This window comes from Chaetomium tenue (genome assembly GCF_020726465.1).
Source record: "Chaetomium tenue strain MPI-SDFR-AT-0079 chromosome Unknown F5144scaffold_4, whole genome shotgun sequence".
NCBI lineage: Eukaryota > Fungi > Ascomycota > Sordariomycetes > Sordariales > Chaetomiaceae > Chaetomium > Chaetomium tenue.
Window position 1 is genome coordinate 1,055,045 of NW_027117332.1, and position 19,718 is coordinate 1,074,762.

The 19,718-nt window shown below is 55.9% G+C and overlaps 5 protein-coding genes and 1 non-coding gene across 6 annotated transcripts; 1 reads left to right on the forward strand and 5 right to left on the reverse strand.

Moving 5' to 3' along the window:
* The first annotated feature begins 1,319 nt into the window (after positions 1–1,319).
* Positions 1,320–7,299, forward strand: F5144DRAFT_223890 (glycosyltransferase family 2 protein). Its single transcript, XM_066783158.1, has 3 exons — positions 1,320–1,758; positions 1,827–7,081; positions 7,165–7,299. Exons 1-3 carry the CDS (start codon positions 1,448–1,450, stop codon positions 7,194–7,196), a joined length of 5,598 nt encoding a protein of 1,865 aa, XP_066642708.1. The 5' UTR covers positions 1,320–1,447; the 3' UTR covers positions 7,197–7,299.
* Positions 7,300–8,047: 748 nt separating this feature from the next.
* F5144DRAFT_t116 lies at positions 8,048–8,150 on the reverse strand. The gene has a single exon. It is a non-coding gene; the product is annotated as a tRNA-Leu (tRNA).
* A 246-nt stretch (positions 8,151–8,396) lies between these two features.
* F5144DRAFT_571521 (glutathione S-transferase) lies at positions 8,397–10,466 on the reverse strand. Its single transcript, XM_066788837.1, has 8 exons — positions 10,340–10,466; positions 10,015–10,282; positions 9,675–9,863; positions 9,492–9,579; positions 9,205–9,425; positions 8,863–9,131; positions 8,772–8,796; positions 8,397–8,699 (listed from the first exon to the last, which is right to left on the reverse strand). Exons 2-8 carry the CDS (start codon positions 10,213–10,215, stop codon positions 8,451–8,453), a joined length of 1,242 nt encoding a protein of 413 aa, XP_066642709.1. The 5' UTR covers positions 10,216–10,282; positions 10,340–10,466; the 3' UTR covers positions 8,397–8,450.
* F5144DRAFT_571524 (uncharacterized protein) lies at positions 10,467–14,403 on the reverse strand. Its single transcript, XM_066788838.1, has 4 exons — positions 14,229–14,403; positions 13,640–14,019; positions 11,585–13,571; positions 10,467–11,528 (listed from the first exon to the last, which is right to left on the reverse strand). The coding sequence occupies exons 1-4, from the start codon at positions 14,232–14,234 to the stop codon at positions 10,800–10,802; spliced, it is 3,102 nt and encodes a 1,033-aa protein (XP_066642710.1). The 5' UTR covers positions 14,235–14,403; the 3' UTR covers positions 10,467–10,799.
* Positions 14,404–14,979: 576 nt separating this feature from the next.
* F5144DRAFT_547661 (uncharacterized protein) lies at positions 14,980–15,641 on the reverse strand (the record flags this gene model as incomplete). Its single annotated transcript, XM_066787484.1, has 6 exons — positions 14,980–15,007; positions 15,071–15,112; positions 15,183–15,227; positions 15,283–15,343; positions 15,394–15,458; positions 15,517–15,641. 6 exons carry the CDS (start codon positions 15,639–15,641, stop codon positions 14,980–14,982), a joined length of 366 nt encoding a protein of 121 aa, XP_066642711.1.
* Positions 15,642–17,487: 1,846 nt separating this feature from the next.
* Positions 17,488–18,768, reverse strand: F5144DRAFT_547662 (uncharacterized protein; the record flags this gene model as incomplete). Its single annotated transcript, XM_066787485.1, has 7 exons — positions 17,488–17,617; positions 17,668–17,741; positions 17,800–17,830; positions 17,867–17,950; positions 18,063–18,375; positions 18,489–18,548; positions 18,708–18,768. 7 exons carry the CDS (start codon positions 18,766–18,768, stop codon positions 17,488–17,490), a joined length of 753 nt encoding a protein of 250 aa, XP_066642712.1.
* Between the last annotated feature and the right edge of the window lie 950 nt (positions 18,769–19,718).

Consider the following 19,718-nt stretch of genomic DNA (forward strand, 5'->3'; position numbering starts at 1 on the left):
GACGGGCTGCCTACGACTGTATCACAAAAATAAAGTTGGAAGAAAACAAAATAAACCACCGAGCCGCTTTGCAGGATTTCGCCGGGGGTTGACTATGCAAATGCGAAAGGAAACGTTCTGGAGGGGTGTTGCGGGCGTTGCGTGGGAAACACCATTGTTGTGTCGCCACCCGGCCAATCCAGACCGAATTTGTAGATCTTGGATGATCCAAGTGCCGATGTGCTACACAGCAACGCATTTTGTATGGTTTGCAGGGAGACGACGACGCGCCTCGGAATTCAGCCCTCACACCGACCCTCTGGGTTAGAATTTTCGGGCAAGCTTCGCTCGGGCAGCACATTCTCACACACTGGCTGAGAATGCGGTTATCGAGTAAAGCAAGACACGGCGGCTGACGCCCAGCCGGATCTCACGATGCAAGCCACCCATCCCCTGCGCTCCTGAAATGCGATCCACTGCCAGTGGAGACGGAGAGCCGGCTGGTGCGGCGAACACCTGATCCTAGTGTAGTGTAGTCATCATCCTCAGTCGAAAGGTAATGAACGCATCATCGAAATGCCCTGGAAGGTTTTTGACCAGGGTTGTAGTGCCGGGAGCAGTAGCGAGAACGTTCTTTCGCGGTGTTTCCGCAGCGCAGAGTCTGCATGACCCAGCCAGAGCCCAGCCCCGATTGCCCGAGAGGGTCACATACGATGGACGGTTGCGTTCCAGAGATCTTGTTTATTTTGAGCCACTTTCCTGGAACTGCGATCCAATGCCTGCTTCGGCTTGGACCGCGCCCCTGCCAATCAAGTGGGGTGCGTTCGACGGCGGGCACAGTTTGGAGCGGGCCAAGTTCGTATGGAGAAGTTGCGCACCTGGCAGTTGTCGCTTTCCGTAACAGGGATTCGCCCTCGGAAAAAAACAATCCACTGCCCCCTTTCCTGGCCCAGCCTGGGCTCGCCTAGCAAGCCCACCCCCCTAGCGCGTGCAGGCAAAGCAGTGTTGGGACGGAATCGCTGGGCCAGGAGAGTGCATTCAGTCCCATCGCCCAGACGACTCCCAGTCCCCGCCGCCAAACATTTTGTCACACGCTCGCTGCCTGTGTCTTTCGTTCAGACACTCGTTTTAGTCGCTTTTTTTGCACATCCCCAGATAACCTTCGTTTTTTGTTTTTTGGGCATCTTTCTCCCACGATCAGTCTTATTTTAATTTTTTTATTAGCTTCCGAGACCGAGATTGCGGCAGTCAAGGCCCGTGCCGCCGTCGTCAACGGGTCCCGGAACTAACCAGTGGCTTGCTTCGTCTATCCCTAAGGGAGAATTCCCCCGTGTCGAAAGACACAAGACAGACATTCAGAAAGTCCAAACACCAGAAAACTCCTCTCTCGCTGTCTGGTGATACACTGTTCGGAAACCATTGACACTCGGGCGTTGACCACGGCCAACTCCCGGCCGCGCTGTCCACCATGGCCCTCAACCTTCCGCCCCTAGGCGCCAACAACGGCGGAGGGGCCCATACCCAGCCCTCGCTGCCTTCGCTGCCAGCCCATTCTCAGTCCGACACGCAGTTGACAGCACATCTCGCCAGCCGCTTCCATGTCTCGATCCCGACCGCACGCCTCTCGTCCCACGCGCTTATCCTGACCAACACGTACACAAGCTCAACCAAGGGCGATGGCTCTAGGGATTCATCTGCCCAGTCCGCGGCCGAGGACATGGCGGAGAGGGCCTACCTCCGGATGGGGCACCGCTTGGAAAACCAGGCCGTCCTCTTTCTGTATGACCGCCCGCCCCTACACTGAAAGGTTGGTGTGATATCCATCGCCGAGACTAACTGTTCGGTAGTGGTGAATCTGGCTCAGGAAAAACGACGGTGCGCGCTCACCTCTTGACTTCGCTGCTCAACCGCTCCTCCACTCCTCTTTCGGCCAAGGTATCCCTTGCTGCGTACGTCTTCGATACCCTCACCACCACCAAAACCGCCACGACACCCACGGCCTCCAAAGCCGGTCTCTTTTATGAGCTCCAATACGACACGGCATCGTCAACGAGCCCCGTCCTCCTCGGCGCTAAGCTACTAGATCATCGGTTGGAGCGGAGCAGGATAACGGATGTTCCCACGGGTGAACGTAATTTCCACGTGCTGTACTACCTACTGTCAGGTACAAGTGCTGCCGAGAAGTCCCACCTGGGGTTTGACGGCCCCGAGAAGCGGTGGAAGTATCTGGGTCATCCCACCCAGCTCAAGGTGGGAATTAATGATGCCGAAGGGTTCCAGCTCTTCAAGACGGCGCTGCGGAAGCTCGAGTTCCCCCGTAGCGAGATTGCCGAGATCTGCCAGATCCTAGCCGGCATCTTGCACATTGGTCAGCTAGAGTTTGAGACAACCTCCAGCACAACCGCAACAGGGGACGACAGCGGGGGCTTCTCGCACGAGGGCGCCCAAACTAACACGACGGTGAAGAACAAGGATGTGCTCGCCATCATTGCCGCGTTCCTGGGCGTTGGTGCTTCCGAGCTCCAGACGACGCTGGGCTACAAGACCAAGATGATCCACAAGGAGAGGGTGACAGTCTTGCTCGACCCAGCTGGCGCGCGGGGGAACGCAAATGAGCTTGCCCGGACTCTCTACTCCCTTCTCGTTGCCTACGTGATCGAGAGTATCAACCAGAAGCTGTGCGCTCCGGAGGACACGATTGCCAACACCATCTCTATCGTGGACTTCCCTGGTTTCCAGCAGCAGAGTTCGACCGACTCGACCCTCGATCAGCTCCTGGCCAATGCCGCCACCGAGTCCCTCTACAACCTGACGCTGAAGAACTTCTTCGACCGCAAGGCCGAGATGCTCGAGACCGAGGAGGTTGCCGTGCCCGCGACCAGCTACTTTGACAACTCGGATGCCGTCAAGGGTATGCTGAAGCCAGGCAACGGCCTGCTTAGCATCTTGGACGATCAGACCCGCCGTCACCGTACCGACATGCAACTGCTGGAGAGCCTGCGCAAGCGCTTCGAGGGGAAGAACCCTGCCATTGGCGTTGGTGCGGCCACCGCTAAACTACCCGGCAGCAACTTCTTCACCGAGAACAGCGCCGCCACCTTCACCGTCAAGCACTATGCCGGCGAGGTGGAGTACCCCGTCAAGGGGCTCGTTGAGGAGAACGGCGAGGTCATCTCAGGCGACCTGATGAACCTGATCAACTCGAGCAAGAGCTCCTTCGTCGCTCGTCTCTTCGGGCAGGAGGTTCTCAAGACCGTCGTTCACCCGCAAGAGCGGACAACGGTCATGCAGGCCTCCGTCAGCTCCCGGCCCATGCGCGCGCCCAGCATCATGTCGAGGCGCGGGCGGCCCTCGGCCGCTCTCCAGGCCCGCCAGCAGCGTGCTATGGAGAAGGACGTCTCTGACCAAGGCAGCGATGCCGGCGAGGGCAAAGGGTCCGGCGGTATGCGTGTTTCCGAACAGGGTGCGTCTGGCCAGTTCCTCTCGGCGCTCGAGAACGTCACGAGGTCTGTCACGGCACCGGGCACAAACTGCTACTTCGTTTTCTGCCTCAAGCCGAACGATAGGCGCATCGCGAACCAGTTTGACAGCAAGTGCGTGCGGGCGCAATTGCAAACGTTCGGTATTGCCGAGATCAGCCAGCGCCTGCGGTCCGCCGACTTCAGCTTGTTTCTGCCGTTTGGCGAATTCCTGGGCCTGACGGATGCCGAGACCGTGCTTGTAGGCAGCGAGCGCGAAAAGGTGGAGATGGTGGTCGAGGAAAAGCGATGGCCCAGCAACGAGGTTGCCATCGGTGCCACCGGCGTCTTCCTCAGCGAGCGTTGCTGGATGGAGATCGCACAACTGGGTGATAACCTCTCCCAATCCGGTCGGTACGGGCTTCCCTCAGACGCGGGGGATGGCACCGGCACTCCCGCGGATCCCTTTGGCGTGTCCAAGGAACGCCTGCTCATGTCCGGCGGCGCCACACCGGCCAGCTTCAACGGCGAGAAGAAGGGTGCCTACTTCAGCAGCAACGAGGTTGACGCGCGCTCCGAGGCCGGTGTGTCGGCGTTCGGGGCCGGCGACATGTTCCAGAACCTGGATACACGCCAGCAGATGGCCGAACGTGGCAACGAGAAGGACATGCAGGAGGTCGAGGAGTATAAGGACAGCCCCAGCCGCAAGCGTTGGGTCTTCATGGTGTACATGCTGACCTTCTTCGTTCCCGACTTTTTGATCCGCAAGCTTGGACGCATGCCCCGCAAGGATGTCCGTATGGCATGGCGTGAGAAGCTGGCCATCAACATGATCATCTGGTTCAGTTGCTTGGTCGCCGCCTTCTTCATCGTCGTCTTCCCGATGCTGATCTGCCCGAAACAATACGTCTACAGTCCAGAGGAGATGTCCCACTACGACGGCAAGGACGGCCGCAGCGCCTACGCTTCTATCCGCGGACAGATCTTTGACCTTGGCGCATTCACGCCCCGCCACTACCCCAGGTACTTGTCGCAGAAGATGCTGACCCAGTACGGCGGCTTGGACATCACCTCGCTCTTCCCCGTGCAGGTGTCGGCTCTCTGCCAGGGTCAGCACGGCGAAATCAACCCGGCCGTACTGCTCGACTACAAGAACACCAACATCACCGGCTCCGCGGCCGTCATCAGCAGCCAGGACAGGAACGCAAAGTATCACGATTTCCGCCACTTCACCAACGACAGCCGGCCGGATTGGTTCTCGCAGAGAATGAAGATGCTGAGGGCCAACTACAAGGTCGGCAATATCGGCTACTCGGCCGAGTACGTGCGTACTCTTAGTACGAAGGCGCAGGTCATCGCCATCCTCAACGGTCGCGTCTACGACATGACCACCTACACACAGAACGGCCGGCGGCAGATGAACCCGCCATGGGAGGACCCCCCGACGGACCCGGATGCGGTGAACTTCATGCATCCCCTCGTAGTCGACCTCTTCCTGCAAAGATCCGGTGACGATATCACCACGCTCTGGCAGTCACTGGGTATCGACAGAGCCCAAAAGAAAGCCATGCAGCTATGTCTCGACAACCTCTTCTACGTCGCCGACGTAGACACGCGTTCTTCTGCAAAGTGCAAGTTTGCCGAATATTTGGTACTATCGATATCCATCCTTCTTGCTAGCGTCATCGGCTTCAAATTCTTCGCTGCCCTCCAGTTCGGCACCAAGAATATGCCTGAGAATTTGGACAAGTTCGTCATGTGCCAGATTCCTGCCTACACAGAAGACGAGGAGTCCATTCGCCGTGCCGTCGACTCGGCCGCGCGCATGCAGTACGACGACAAGCGCAAACTTTTGGTCATTATCTGCGACGGTATGATTATTGGTCAGGGCAACGATCGCCCGACGCCGCGCATCGTGCTCGATATCCTGGGAGTGTCCGAAACTATCGATCCCGAACCCCTGAGCTTCGAATCGCTCGGCGAGGGTCAGAAGCAACACAACATGGGCAAGGTGTACTCGGGTCTGTACGAGGTGCAAGGGCACATCGTACCCTTCCTCGTCGTGGTCAAGGTCGGCAAGCCGTCCGAGGTCTCCCGCCCGGGTAACCGTGGCAAGCGTGACTCGCAGATGATCCTGATGCGCTTCCTCAACCGCGTGCACTACAACCTCCCCATGAGCCCGCTCGAGCTCGAGATCTACCACCAAATCCGCAACATCATTGGCGTAAACCCGACCTTCTACGAATATCTCTTCCAGATCGACGCCGACACCGTTGTTGCGCCTGATTCGGCTACTCGCATGGTCTCAGCCTTCCTCGACGATACCCGCCTGATCGCCGTGTGCGGTGAGACGGCCCTGACCAACGCCAAGGCATCGTTCGTCACCATGATCCAGGTGTACGAATACTACATCTCGCACAATCTGTCCAAGGCTTTCGAGTCCCTCTTCGGTTCCGTCACCTGCTTGCCCGGTTGTTTCTCCATGTACCGCATCCGCGCCGCGGAGACGGGCAAGCCACTGTTCGTCAGCCGTGAGATCGTTGAGGCGTACTCGACCATCCGCGTCGACACGCTCCACATGAAGAACCTGTTGCACCTGGGTGAAGATCGTTACCTGACGACGCTGCTGCTCAAGTTCCACAACAAGTACAAGACCAAGTATATTTTCCGCGCCCATGCTTGGACTGTTGCTCCCGACTCGTGGCAAGTGTTCCTCTCGCAGCGTCGCCGCTGGATCAACTCGACAGTGCACAACCTGATGGAACTCATCCCCTTGAACCAGCTGTGCGGTTTCTGCTGCTTCAGCATGCGCTTCATCGTCTTCGTCGACCTTCTCTCCACCATCGTCCAGCCTGTGACCATCGCCTACATAGTCTATCTCATCGTCATGGTCGCCCAGAACGCGACCGTCGTCCCGATCACGGCGTTCGTCCTCCTAGGTGCCATCTACGGTCTGCAAGCTATCATCTTCATTCTGCGCCGCAAGTGGGAGATGATCGGCTGGATGATCCTATACGTGATGGCGGTGCCCGTCTTCAGTTTCGCCCTGCCGCTGTACTCGTTCTGGCACATGGACGACTTCAACTGGGGTAACACGCGTGTGGTGGCCGGCGAAAAGGGCCAGAAGATTGTCATCTCGGACGAGGGCAAGTTCGACCCGGCCAGCATCCCGCGTAAGAAGTGGGAGGAATACCAGGCCGAGCTGTGGGAGGCCCAGACCCAGGCCGGCGGTATGCACGACGACGCGCGCTCTGAGATGTCTGGCTACTCGTATGCCACCCGGCCCAACGTCCCCATGTCCGAGTACGGCGGCTACACCCCCAGCCGTCCAGGGTCCATGACGGGATATCCGGGCATGCCGACGGCGCCGAGCCGCATGTCGCTGGCCGCGTCAGAGATGCTCGGCAACAACAACCGACAAAGCCAGTTTGGCGGGTCGCAGTTCCTGGGCCACTCGCAGTCGCAGCAGGAGCTGGAGATGGCCAACCTCGCGGGCCTGCCCAGCGACGACGCGCTCCTGGCCGAGATTCGGGAGATCCTGCGCACCGCCGACCTCATGACCGTCACCAAGAAGGGTGTCAAGCTGGAGCTGGAGAAGCGCTTTGGTGTGCCGCTGGACTCCAGGAGGGCTTATATTAATAGCGGTGAGTTTTACCCCCCTTCTCTCCCCTTTCCTTAGGGTTTTGGGTTTGGTGTGATAGATGACTGACTTTTTTCGTGTCTACAGCAACCGAAGCGATTCTCTCTGGACAACTGTAGTAGACTGCATGGCTTTGGTGTTTTTTGTCCCCTTTTTCAGGGTTTTGGGTTTTCCTTGTATTTTCCTTTTTTTTTGGCTTCACGGTCTGGTTTCCGGCAGCACTCATCGACCCCGATTGACTACCTACTGAGTACTAGCTTGGTTTTTCTGACTTTTTGACTAATATAATGCTTGCATTGTTCTGCTGGAGGGTGCTGAACTCACGCTAGGGGGGGTCGCAAAAAGAGAGAGAGAGAATCGATGTGTTTTCAGCTTGTTTTTCGCTCGCAGGTGATGAGCTGTCGAAGTTGTCGATCGTGTGTCGGTCCTGTTTTCCCATCGGTCTGTCTGCGTGTGTCTCTGTTGAGGTGAAATGAAGCATTGGGATAGTTTTGGGTATTTTTATTTGGGGGGATTTATCTATAGACATTATAATGATATGACATGAACCCTGTGTTGGACTTGGAGCCTGGTGAGGAGAGAAGTGAAGACAATGACATTATTCCTTTCATCTGAATTACTTGCAAGAGGTTCTCTTGTTCCTTCACTTTAATACCTCGCCTCATTCCTTCTCATCCCTCTTTCTTTCCCCATCTGCTAGTGTGAGTCGCAAGCTACTAGGCCTTCGCGTCCAACTTTAGACCTGAGTGAGATAAATAATAATTACTTATTACTTGCCCCTTTACATATTTAACAACAGTGGTCGTCTCTACCCCCACAGCCCTTCTCATAACCAGAACAAAACGTTCCATACCTAGACTCTTGGGAAATAAAAAGAGAAGACCACACAAATAAACGGAGCAAGGAAAAAAAGAGGAGCCGCCACCTCAAAAAATGAAATCACTCCAGATAGAACAAGAGCAAAAGCATATGACAAGGGTGAGATTCGAACTCACGCCCCTTTCGAGACCACGGATTCTGATTAAGGGTTGAACACCTTAACGTGGCGCCTTAGACCGCTCGGCCACCTTGCCGTTTGTTTAGATGCTGGTCGGGATCGGAATTTCGCTGCTTGAGCGCGGGCGGCGTGGGGTTGCGCACACAACGACCCCCCCCCTTATTCTCAAAACTGAGGCGATATTTTCAGTTTATTGTCTTCTTTGATTTGATGTAACGAAGAAAATATATCCACTCAATGATATTTTTATGTCTTTTACTATTTCAATTCCACAACTCCACTTGCATATTCGCGACTATCTCAACCCCCCCCCCTCCCCAACTCCCCCCTCAAAACCCCCTTTCCTTCCCTCCCCCCACAGACAAACAACAACACTTCATTTCCTCGCAGCCGCAGCGACCTCCTCCCCCAACGGCAGCACATCCGGCACGGGTCCTAGCGGAGTGATGGACAGCGGGTTGATCTGGGTGTGGGAGCGCGTGTAGTGGTTCTTGATGTGCAGGAAGTTGGTCGTGTCGCGGAAGGCCGGCAGGTCCCAGTACAGGTGCCGCATCCAGTTATGCAGGGCGGGGTAGCCGGAGCGGATGTCGCGGATGTTGCATTTGAAGTGTTGGACGTAGACGGGCTGGGGAGGGGGGGGGGTTAGTTGGGTGGGTTTGGTTCGGGGGACGGAAGGGAAAAGGGGGGTGTCACTTACGTCGAACCGGATGATGGTCACAAACCTATTCGGGGGGGACATGCATCAGCACTGGTTGTTGGTTTCAGGGTTAAGCCAGGGGTGCACTCACAGCCGGATATCGACCTCAGTCAGGGTCTGGCCGAACCAGTAGGGCCCGTCGGCCGCGGTCTTCTTCAGGTGCTCCTCGGCGCGGTCCAGCGCCTCAAACAGGGCAACCACATTGCGCTCGTACGCCTCCTGGGTGGTGGCGAAGCCCGACTTGTACACGCCGTTGTTGATCTTGTCGTACTGCCACTCATGGGCCTCGTCGATCTGCGTGCGGAGCGCCTCCGGATAGAACTCGATCTGGCGGTACTTTTCGTCGATGAGGCTGTTGAACTACCCCCCCAGGCTCTGTCAATAACCGGCCGCCCTTAAGAGAGGGAATAAGACCAGTCCTAGTGTAACTAACCTCGGTGCCCAACATGCGCAGGATCTCGCTGCTCTCGTTGTTGACGATGGTCTGCGTCTTGATGTCGTACAGCACGGGCACGGTGAAGCGGCCCTCATACGAAGGGTTCACCGAAAAGTAGAGGTCGCGCAGGTGGGTGAAGCTCTCGTGGCCGGGGACAGGGTCGGGGGTGACGTTCTCCCCGGCCGCGTCGGTGTCCTCGGCGGTTGGGAAGCGCCAGCCTAAGTCCAATCGTTAGTGGAATGTCCATCACAGACAGTGAGTAATAGAGAGGAGGGGCGGCTTACCCTTCGGCCCCATATGCCAATGCACTGCCGAAAACGAAATGACATCCTCCAGCCCCTTGAGCTTGCGCGCAATGAGCGTGCGGTTGGCCTACCAAGCAGCGCCATCCCATAAACATCAGCCCCTGACACCCTCCCACCCTCCCACCCTCCACCCCCCCAAAAAAACTAAAAAGGAGTACTCACCCACGGACAAGCATAGCTCACATACAAGTGATACCTGCCCTTCTCCGGCGGGAACTGGGCGCCCGGCTCGCTCGAGATCCAGTTGCGGAACGAGCTCTGCTGGCGCTTGAACTCGCCCGACTTGTCGCTGGGCAGGACCCAGTCGGTGATCTTGCCGGCTGTCGTGGTGGAAGGGGTATCCTTGGTCGCCTGGAGAGAAGGGGATGGGGTTAGTTGGGAGGGGGGGGGGTTGGTTAGATTGGATTGGATTGGACTAGATGGGATGGTAGGTGTGTGTATGTATATTCTGTCGGATCTGGGGGGTCGGATGAAGGGGTGTGAGGTTGGGAGGTGGACTTGCCATGGTTGCGATGTGGGTGAGTCTTGGTGTTTGTTTTGTGAATGAATAGCGAGATGTCAGCCCGGGTATGGATTTGGTTGCTCGTGATGATGCAAAGTTTCGAGACTGGTGGTAAACTGTTGAAACAAAAAGCGATGATGGTTTCCCAAAAAGTGGCGAGAAGGACTCGACAAGTGGGCGAGCACCACTTCTTAAGTTCATGAGGATGAGGAGAGAGGGGTTGGTTATTACAAGCTGCTGGAGTTACTGCATTAGGTCGGTCTGCCAGCTTTAAAAGCCATGTATAAGTAAGTGGTAATAATACCCCTACATGGTACATACTTACAACAACAGCTGCTTAGACTTGCATTATTCAGGCCGGACACATCAGACGAACGTTGGTAATCCCCACTGTCTTTCATCAGTTGAGCCATCTTTTAAGGGCTTCGCATACCCACAGCAGTTGGCTTCACGTTGAGAAACTGACAAATAGTGACGTAATCCCAAGACCTCGACGCCAAAGCTCTCCACCCGTGGTGCATGGTGATGAGTAAGGCTTTGAGATATCGCAATGCAGCTAATCTAACACCATAAAATGGATATGCCACTCAACCAGTCATACCTATGGCCGTTGCCGTTAGGCTGGTCTGGCCAACGCCCACATGTAAAAGTGAGTAAGCTACAGAAGGCCGTACATAACAAACACGAGGTCTATTTTCTTCCAGTACTAGCCGTGTAAGTCTTCGCACTCATCGCAATCTACAGTCCCATCCATCCCATCACATCCCCCACCCCTTATTTCACCTCTACCGAATCTTGGCCTTGATGTACGGCACCTCGACATCCTCGCCGTCAACATCCTCTGTGACCACCTCAAAGATGAGCTCCTTCTGATGCGCGGGGATCGGCTTCTTCGTAACCGACTCAACCAGCTCGCTCAGCTTCATGCCGAACTTGTCCTTCTGCTTGGCCGGCGGGAAGAAGGCCGCAAACAGCAGGCTGACACCAGAGCTCAACATGGCGACCGTGAGGCCGCGCTTCTCGAAATCATCGAGCAGCTCCTGGAGCGTGATGTTGTCAACCTCGAACCGGTCCCAGATCTTGTCCAGCGTCACCTTGCCGTTGGGGCCCTTGTACTCCACTTTAGGGCTGGCAATCGGCTCGCTGAAGCCAAAGAACGGCAGCGCCAGGTTGATGAAACCATTCTTGTACTGCTCAATGTCCGTCTTGCCGTCAATGATCTTGTACAGCTCCAGAACCACCAAGCCCGTGACCAGCGCCGTGGTCGTCGCAATCGCCGGGATGATCTTGCCCGCGATGAACTTGGTCTTGTGGCGATCCGCCTGCTCAATCTTGTAATTCTCGGCCCGCAGGTTGCTGGCGGCTGTGATGAAATCAATGTGATAGTTCGTGTCGTCGTCCTTCTCAAACTCCACCGGCGTCAGCTGGAAACCGGCGAGCGTCTTCGGCTCCGGCAACGCATCCACGAGCTTTTGCAGCTCAGCCTCGTCATCAAAAGCACCAGCGTTCGGGTCCTGGTTGATGTTAGCCACCGCCTTCATTTTAATTCCGAACCTCAGCCATCACTTACAGCTTCCTTATCATCGGCCTGGATCTTAACGTTGGAGTCTGGTGAGAAGTCCGGAACAATCATCGCATCCAAGGCTTGGAGGTAGTCCTGCCTGGTCTTTCCCTTGACGTTGATGTTGTAGTTGAAAGCGTGCAGGTTGGTCGCCGCTTCAACGAATGAGAAGTGCGTCTTGTTCTCAGGGTCGAACTTGAGCGGGTCCGGCGCGCGCTTGGGGCCCGACCAGAACGGAGTACCAGTCGACGAGACCGAGTCCTTGGGGAAGTTGTACAGGAGTTGTTGGATCGCATTGTTGTACTGCTTCTCGAACAGCATGCGGGCCCATTGAACGCAGTCCTCAAACGTGAGAGCGCGCTCGTTTTTCAAAAAGTCCAACAGCATTTGCAAAGTACCCTTCTGGTTGCCGCCAAGTGCCGCCGTCGTCTCCAGGTAGTTGGGTTGGGTGAGGTAGAGGTTCGCCGTCTCGGCCGGCACCACGAATGAGCTATCAAACAGCTCTCGCGACCAGGCGATGGTGTGCTCGATCCTGTTGGGGAAGCTTCGGAGTGTGCACATGGGGAATGACTGCTCCGGCGGGTCCTGGGACGACGAGTACGACTCAGTCAGCAGTGGGAGGACGACTTGAGTGTTGCCCTTGGTCCCTAGAGTACCGCTTTCTAGCAGGGGCTTGTGGAAGAACACGCATCGCCTGTCGATATATGTTCTCGCCTCCACGTTATCTAGAGCGTTGGTCACGCCATCCAGGCTATGCCAAAACTCCTCGTTGAAAATGCCCTCCGTATCGGGACCGACTCGCTCCTTCAGAGTGACAATGCGGCCCTCGAGGTCAGGGTTCATCGTCTGAGCCGCCTTCGCAGCGCACTCGCTCTTCATCTTGCCCACGTCCTTAGTTCGGAACAGGAATTGTCGGTTCAGGTTGCTCTTCTCGATCGAGTCCATATCGGTCACCGTGATTTGGCCGTTGGGCCCAGTCCCGAGACCGATCATCGCCCAGTTCTTGAGCATCTCACAGCCGATCGCTCCGGCACCAACCAGGAACTGCTTCATGTTTGCAATCTTCTCCTGGAACTCACGCCCAAACACTGCGATCTGACCATCGTAGCGGGAGCCGGTCGGCTTGCACGACTCCTCGGAACGGGTGACCCCTGTGGGGAGAGACTCCAAAGAGTCGACATACATGAACTGCTTTACCGGGTGGAACTTCCCCGACACAGCCTTTAGCGCCTCCTGAGCAGTGAGGCCACCAAAGAATGCGGCCATCGGGCTGAGATCACCCGTTGCCTGGTAGCTCAGCTCCTTCAGCAGCTTCTCGTCAAACTCCACTTCGATGCCTTCGGTCTGGGCAAACTGTTTGGCGGAATTGACGATTTCGAGCGCATCTTCCTCGTTCATCGGCCGGGGGAGACGGCCATGGGTCCGTGCAAAAGCGTGCAGCATCTGAATACCAATGTGGAGTTGTTGAGGCCGGTCGAATTTGGCAAAATCGGAGATGACGAATTCGGGGTCCTTCAAGGCGGCGCTGATGCCCTTGAAGTCGATAAACTTGGGCATCTTGACCTGCTGGTACAACCCACCCCGCTTGTAGTGGCCGAGGCCGGATACGTCGCCGATCGAGAAAGTGTAGGGCCCCTTGACTGTAACCTTCCGCGGCTCGCAGCCATTCAAGGCTTCCATGCCTTCCACCTCGGAGAATGTCACGTAGTCCCCATCTTCAAGTCCGTGACGAGTCTCGTCTAGGGCGGAGACCAGACCCGTCTCATCGATGCCAGCAACAATGCCGTTCAGTGGGTTCTCGCCGGTCGCGTCGATAATGGTGAAGTTCTTGCCAAAGTCGCAGAACACCGAGCCGAAGAGACCAAAGGTGTCAGCTACAATGAAGTAGATGCCCTTCTCGTGACAGTAGTCGCCGACAGTCTGTTGGATGTGTTGAGGTGTGTTTGTGAGGACGACGACTTGATATTGATCGAACTGTGAAAGATTCTCGCCGAGGCTGCACAGAAACGTCAGTTAGCACATACTGCGCTTGGTCTGGTATTGGCAGGACCGCATTTTACGTACCTCGCAGACTCGTGGATGCGCACAGGTGTGTACGCGTTGAGCTCAGCAACCCGGGGAGCGGTGGTCTGATCGCGGGGTTTGCCGACATCCTCGGCGCGGAGGAAGAACTGGGAGGAGAGATCCGCAATGGCGACCGGCGCCGGGTCGTGAAGGGTGAGGCTCTTGACACCCGCAAGGGCGATGTTCTTGGCGATCTCGACACCGAGGCCCTTGAGACCAACGATGAGCACATTCGAAGCGCTCATGCGCTTCATAGCCTCGTGGCCAAGGACATATAGCTGTCGGCTGTAGAGGGATTCGTCGATGTCGTTTGACCCCACGACCGACTCGTCCACCTGCATCCTGGTGACGAGGTCGACCTCACCCGGCTTCTTCTTGTCCTGCGAACTCATCGTTAGAGCGTTTGCCGGTAACAGTGATGATTTGCCAAATGCCCCTGGAAGATGCGTCACACTAGAGTTGCCACGGTAGAGTTTCCCCGGTAGATACTAGAGCTGAGATCCCGGCCTAAGATGTGTACTCCGTGACGCAGCCCTGGGTTTGACGATCGAGGGGCTGTTTGACCGGGAAAGTGTAGAGTGCAACTCACAGTCATGGTTCGTTTGAGGGAAATGGACAAATCCCCGTCGGATACCTTGCGCTTCCCCAGTTTGGCGAGGTTGTTTCGATTTATGGTGGAAATGGGAAGGAAAGGTTTGGCTTTTGGTAATCGTGGTTGCTATGTATGGTGGTGGAAGGCGCGAGAAGGGTGTTGGATGCGAGGTGCAAGGCAGTCAACTCAGCCCCGCCTCAGGCGGCCTGGAAGTGACGGCAGAGTGGGGTAATGCACTACAATAGCTCTATAAAGACAGTGGCTAACTAGATCCGGTAATTTAATTAATCATGATTAGAAATATCTCTTTGTTGCGCTTTAATAAGCAAGTTGCGTCTTGCCCTTCAAGGCACTTGCTTGTAATCTTGTGAACCAAACCAAGGCCCTGCAATTCATGATTCTACATAGGTATCTTGCAACCCTTCTAATACCTTCGGTGGCACATACCTACCTAGTTGTTGACGATAGGCCTTCTGGATCAAGAACACACACACCCCCGAGACAAGTTTAGGCACGTGTTAATGGATAATTGCTAGTTCGAATCCTAATGTATGCCTGCCTCCCCCCTTCTTCTTCTGTTCTATTGTTATGTCGAAGGTTCAAATGGGAATAAGCTTGCGCGTGTATCAGGCCCTCTTGCTAGAAAAGGAAAAACATAAGACATGAAGGAAATAAGTTTTCCCGAGAAACGCCTAGCCATGTGTGCGGAATTCTTTTCATCAGAAACCGGAAACGGGAACTTAGGAGATCATTCGACCGCTTTGAGATGCACGTCACTATTGAAACATGTCAGGTCAAAATTCGAGGAAGTTAACCCAGAAGGAAGCCACCTCACTTACAAGATTAGATCAGCATTCGGCGGAATATGACCATGGAAGCCCCTGAGATGCGGTTAGTTCCGAGAATTTCGGACCACCAGTGCTGGAGTCCCATGTTAGTGGTTGTACTTACTTCTCCCCATAGCCATAGTCACTATCGACAATAATGTTAGCTAATCTTTTTCCGTAGAGTAGGTAGTCTTAATTGCCAACGGGTTAAGTAGGTAGCTTACCTAGTAATGTCAAGGGTTGCCTGTTCGCCGACCCTCATGTCCAAAACTGCCTCATCCCATCCTAGCGTGCAGTGTCAGCCAGTTTCCTGTCTAAAAGTGAGTTGGTCCTACCCGTGATAAGCCTCCCGATTCCGATTTTTGTCACAAAGTCTGGCCCGCCAACAGATGAGTCAAATCTACGAGAGCGAGGTATTAGCAGAAAGTTTCGGCACACGGCCGGGGATGGCCACTCACTCTTTTCCCTTGTTGCTTGGTTGGCTTGTGTCCTTTAGCCAGCCAGTGTACTCAATCGTGACTGTCTGGCCCTTGATGGGCTGTGGGCCATTGCCCGCGACGTGAGTTGTTCGTGTTACGCCCATTGAGCCCGAGTAACAGTAATGGGCGACGGAGGTGCTGATGGCAGCCGGGTTTTATGAGATAGGCTCTCTTGCCCCTTTGAGCCGAGTGTGGCAAAAATAAGACGAGAACTGTGAAGAGAAAGGGGTGGATGCTGATGGAAGTAAGTGAAAGGTCTGCTATGGAAGGGGCTGATGACGGGAGTGTTGGCTACCTCAGGTAGGTACTGTTGTTCTAGCTTGAGAGGAAAGGAAAGCTGGCATGGCACGAGGGGACATTTATACTTGGAAGAACTGGGAGAGACGGGTGTCAACTGGCCGTATTTATTCCTCTGTAGCCAGTACCTAGCCAGGGCACCTAGTTTCCAGTGCTTTTGCACAAGGAAATTCTTCAAGTTTCCCCCGGGCGTGATTCCACCGGGTCGTGGTCATGTTGGGAAAAAGGTACTTGTACTTGTCCTCGGGTCACGCGGCTCACACGACCAAGTGTACTCGAGACAAACAAACTTTTGGGCGGGACAAGACAAAATGCTTTGCCTATGCAGATCGCCAGGCCATGACCGGTCAGTGGTGGCCCGCTCCGGAGCTAATACCGCCTGCAAATTTTAGTCTGGGGTGCTGATGCAGGCCGGGTACCTTAGTAGCACTTGGGTTGGTTCCGTGGAGGAGGATTGGTGTAGACGGAAGGAGCCATGGGTTTGGTCTGGTCGTGGTCGGCGACTGCCTGCACGAACAAGAGCGCCGGTCCCGGTTGGCTGCGTGGTTCCGCAGAGAGAGATCTTAGCGCGGGGTTTCCCGTGGGGTTAGGTTCATTCGATTTCAGGACCCCTGGCTCCTTCCCTCCCATCTTCACACATTTTCACCCATTTTGAGCCACTCTCGCATCTCCTTCACCCCCCTCACTACCCCCCTCATGCGCGAATCGACCAGTGCATCTTGCAGCTTGCCAACACGATCACCGTTCCCACCACCAATAACCTGCCGTGGATCGTAGCTGTGTGCCGAAAAGGTTGCATGCGTTAGCCTATGCGCCCATAATCCATGATCCGGCCGCAGATAGGCCATCGTAGGCTGCCCGCCCACGATGACGAAGAGGAGAGAGAGAGACATGGTTCAACAGGCAGAGTTCCATCCATCCTCCGACCAGGCCGCCGAGCCGTTGCTGGCCTCGTTCCATTCTTTGCTTTTGGCATTTCATCAACCCGCCCCGCCCTGTGCTCCCATCACATACCGTCCTTGGGCCCCGTCTCGACGCATTGCGGGCCCGGAAAAGGAAGCGGGGAACGACGGGGAGCGTTGGAATTGGAATGAAGTCTCGTTCTCACACAATCGGTGAACCCCCCCTGATTCACTGTTGGCCCGTCGTCGGAGATGTGCTCGAGTCCGAAGTACCTTCCCGGCTCGGGTGCGGGCCGTATCTAGCATTCGACAACTCCGATCCGTGTTAGCGTATGCGTGTGAGATCCCCCATCTATCTCGGCGCACTCTATCCGCCCCAATGTCGTACGCGAGGGGGCAAACAGCGAACTACTAACCAGCAGTATGGCAGCGAAGACGGGCCGCATCTGGCGCTGGCCAGACGACGAGGCAACAGGCAGGTTGGGCGCAGGCCAGGTGGCGCGCGACCCACGAGCGGCTTGCCGTGGCGGCTTGGCCATCCCCTACTCCTATCATGTATGTGCGTAGGGCCAACGAACCACCATGCATGCAAAAGGTAGTCCGTCTGTCGCTCGCAGCCCCCCAGACCAGCCTGTTTCCCGCCTTACCAGATCTGCATCCCCTGGTCCTAAAACTGACTGGCTTTTGGTCGTTGGCTGAACCCCTTCCTATCGTTCGAAGGTGGCATTTTCTACCCGTGTGCCTAACGCTGTTAGAAGCCGCGCGGTCCCGCCAGCTTGGTCGCTCCCCGCTGATGTTCCTGGCTCCCGGCCACCAGTCTACCGATCGAGGAGCCGAGCCGAGGGGCGCCGGCGGGCGACCAAGAAGCAGATGAGATATCGCTGAACACGAGACCAGAGACATGACAGACCAACATCATCCGTTGTCCCACCCTTCGCTAGAGAAAGCCCAGTCCCGGCCGCAGGCCAAGGGTTCAGTGCGGGCGATGGCATACAATGTCTCGATCTGCACAACCGATTATTTGCAGTGTCTTACCCTACGTGCAAGGGATGCCGAATCTCACCCCGGATATCTCGACCATGACTGGTCTCGGGCTGGTACAGGACGGCACGTTGAACCAAACATCTCACTGTCCTGGCATTTTCGGATTGCCCGTGTAGGGCAGAAGAGCCTGGCATTGCGCCTTTTTCTGCCCGAGGTTTTGCTCGCGTTCCCTTGTTTGCAGAAACGACACTCCACCATCCACTGTCAAGTCCGCAAACGCCTGTCTCGGGGTTTCTGATCGCCGGGCCAGCGAGTCGGACGACATCCTCACCTGCCACTCACCTGCTCGTGACTTCTGCCTGTTCCACAGTTGCTTTGATCTGGTCTTCGGACTTCTCGTCGATCAAGGCCGAGGTTAGTGTCGAGAAAAATCCCTGCCCGTGCAAGGCCGGTTGGGAAATAAGTAGCGGTAAGCAGCAGAAGACCGGCACATCGTCTCGGGCGCTTGCGGCATCGAGATCGTGTGTAAGATGTGACCGGGAGACACGTGGAGAGACCCGAATGGGCAAATCTTGCGTCTCAAGGAACCGGCAGGCCGCTGCGGAGACCAAGATCCTGCCGGCCTGATCGATGCCGATGGCCGGGGCGGATCGGGCTGCCGTAGTTGGTCTTGAGTTGGACAAAATCTCCACGGATTGCACGAGGAAAACCCAACTTCCTGACCCCATCCTAGCGCGTCCTGGGAAAGTGGATGCGGGAGGCACGCACATGCATCTGCCGTCACAGTAGTGCCCAAGAGCTGCCCGATGACTTTCGGCCGATCTGAAACTAGCGGAGAACCCGCCGGAGGATCAAGAAATATTCAAATGCCATGGATAACAGCAGCCAGCTCACACATGAACCGCTCGCTCGCTTCCGGCTCACGAATCGTTGGTGTTCAGCCCTGAGGGCCTGCTTACCTAGTGGGGGTCAAAAAAGGCAACTGACAAAATCGCTGGCCTGCAGTTCTTCGGATGGGGATCGATGGCTTGTGATGAGTCCTGGCCATGCCTGAAAAAAGCAACCCAGAGCTTCCGGGGCCGAGACCGATGCAGAAACCCCCACAGCGCGGACGCTCGACCAGCGGTCGTTGCCGCTTTCAGCTCCGAGAGCCGGCCGGTCGATCCCGGAAGCCGAGGTAGGCGCCGGGCTTGGGTCGGTGCTGATTCACTTGACGGCTATCCCGCTAAGACACCTGCTAATATCTCCCACCCCATGGCGGCCGTGGCTGAAAGATAAGTGAGGCGGATGTACACGACACGTTGAACGTTTTCCATTAGCTAAGGTTAAACAAAACCCGCCGTCGCCGCCGCCGCCGAGCAAAGAAGCCGAGAATAGCAGCACAGCCCTACATTAGGCGTTGGGTAGGCTACAGGACAAAGAAAACGAACGGACGAAAACGTGGGAGGCAGGCATTCCGAAGATCAAACCGTCCAGGCCGCCTCCCCCCTCACCCTCCCCTCCCCAGGCCGTACCCTCAAGAGACCTTTCGCTTCGTGCCGAGGGGCCACCATTCGAGGCCGGCCAGACTAGGCCCGCGGCCCCTTGCAGGTGGCCTGTCACATCTTGACTACACACTCAGTAGAAACCGAGAGTCTCCATCACTACTTATCACATTCGCCATAATCATAGTTCGAGAGACTTATCATGCGCGTGATGATAAGATAAGTAAGCAACCGCGTTGGGTTGAAACGAAACACGGCGACACACCACCCACCGCAAATCAACGGTAGGGGAAGTGGAAACCCGTTTGAACGACCCCACCGCGCCGAGCCCGGCAGCTATATTGAGCACGGTATAATACGAATGGACAATAAAGCAGCAGTCCCACCCCCTCAAAGCGCGGATACCGGATAATCGGTACCCATCCTTGGAAAGACACTAACCACATACAATCAAGAACAACGAGGGGCCAAAGCGATCAAAGCTGAAACATCCGTCTTTAGCTTCTCGTGAGTG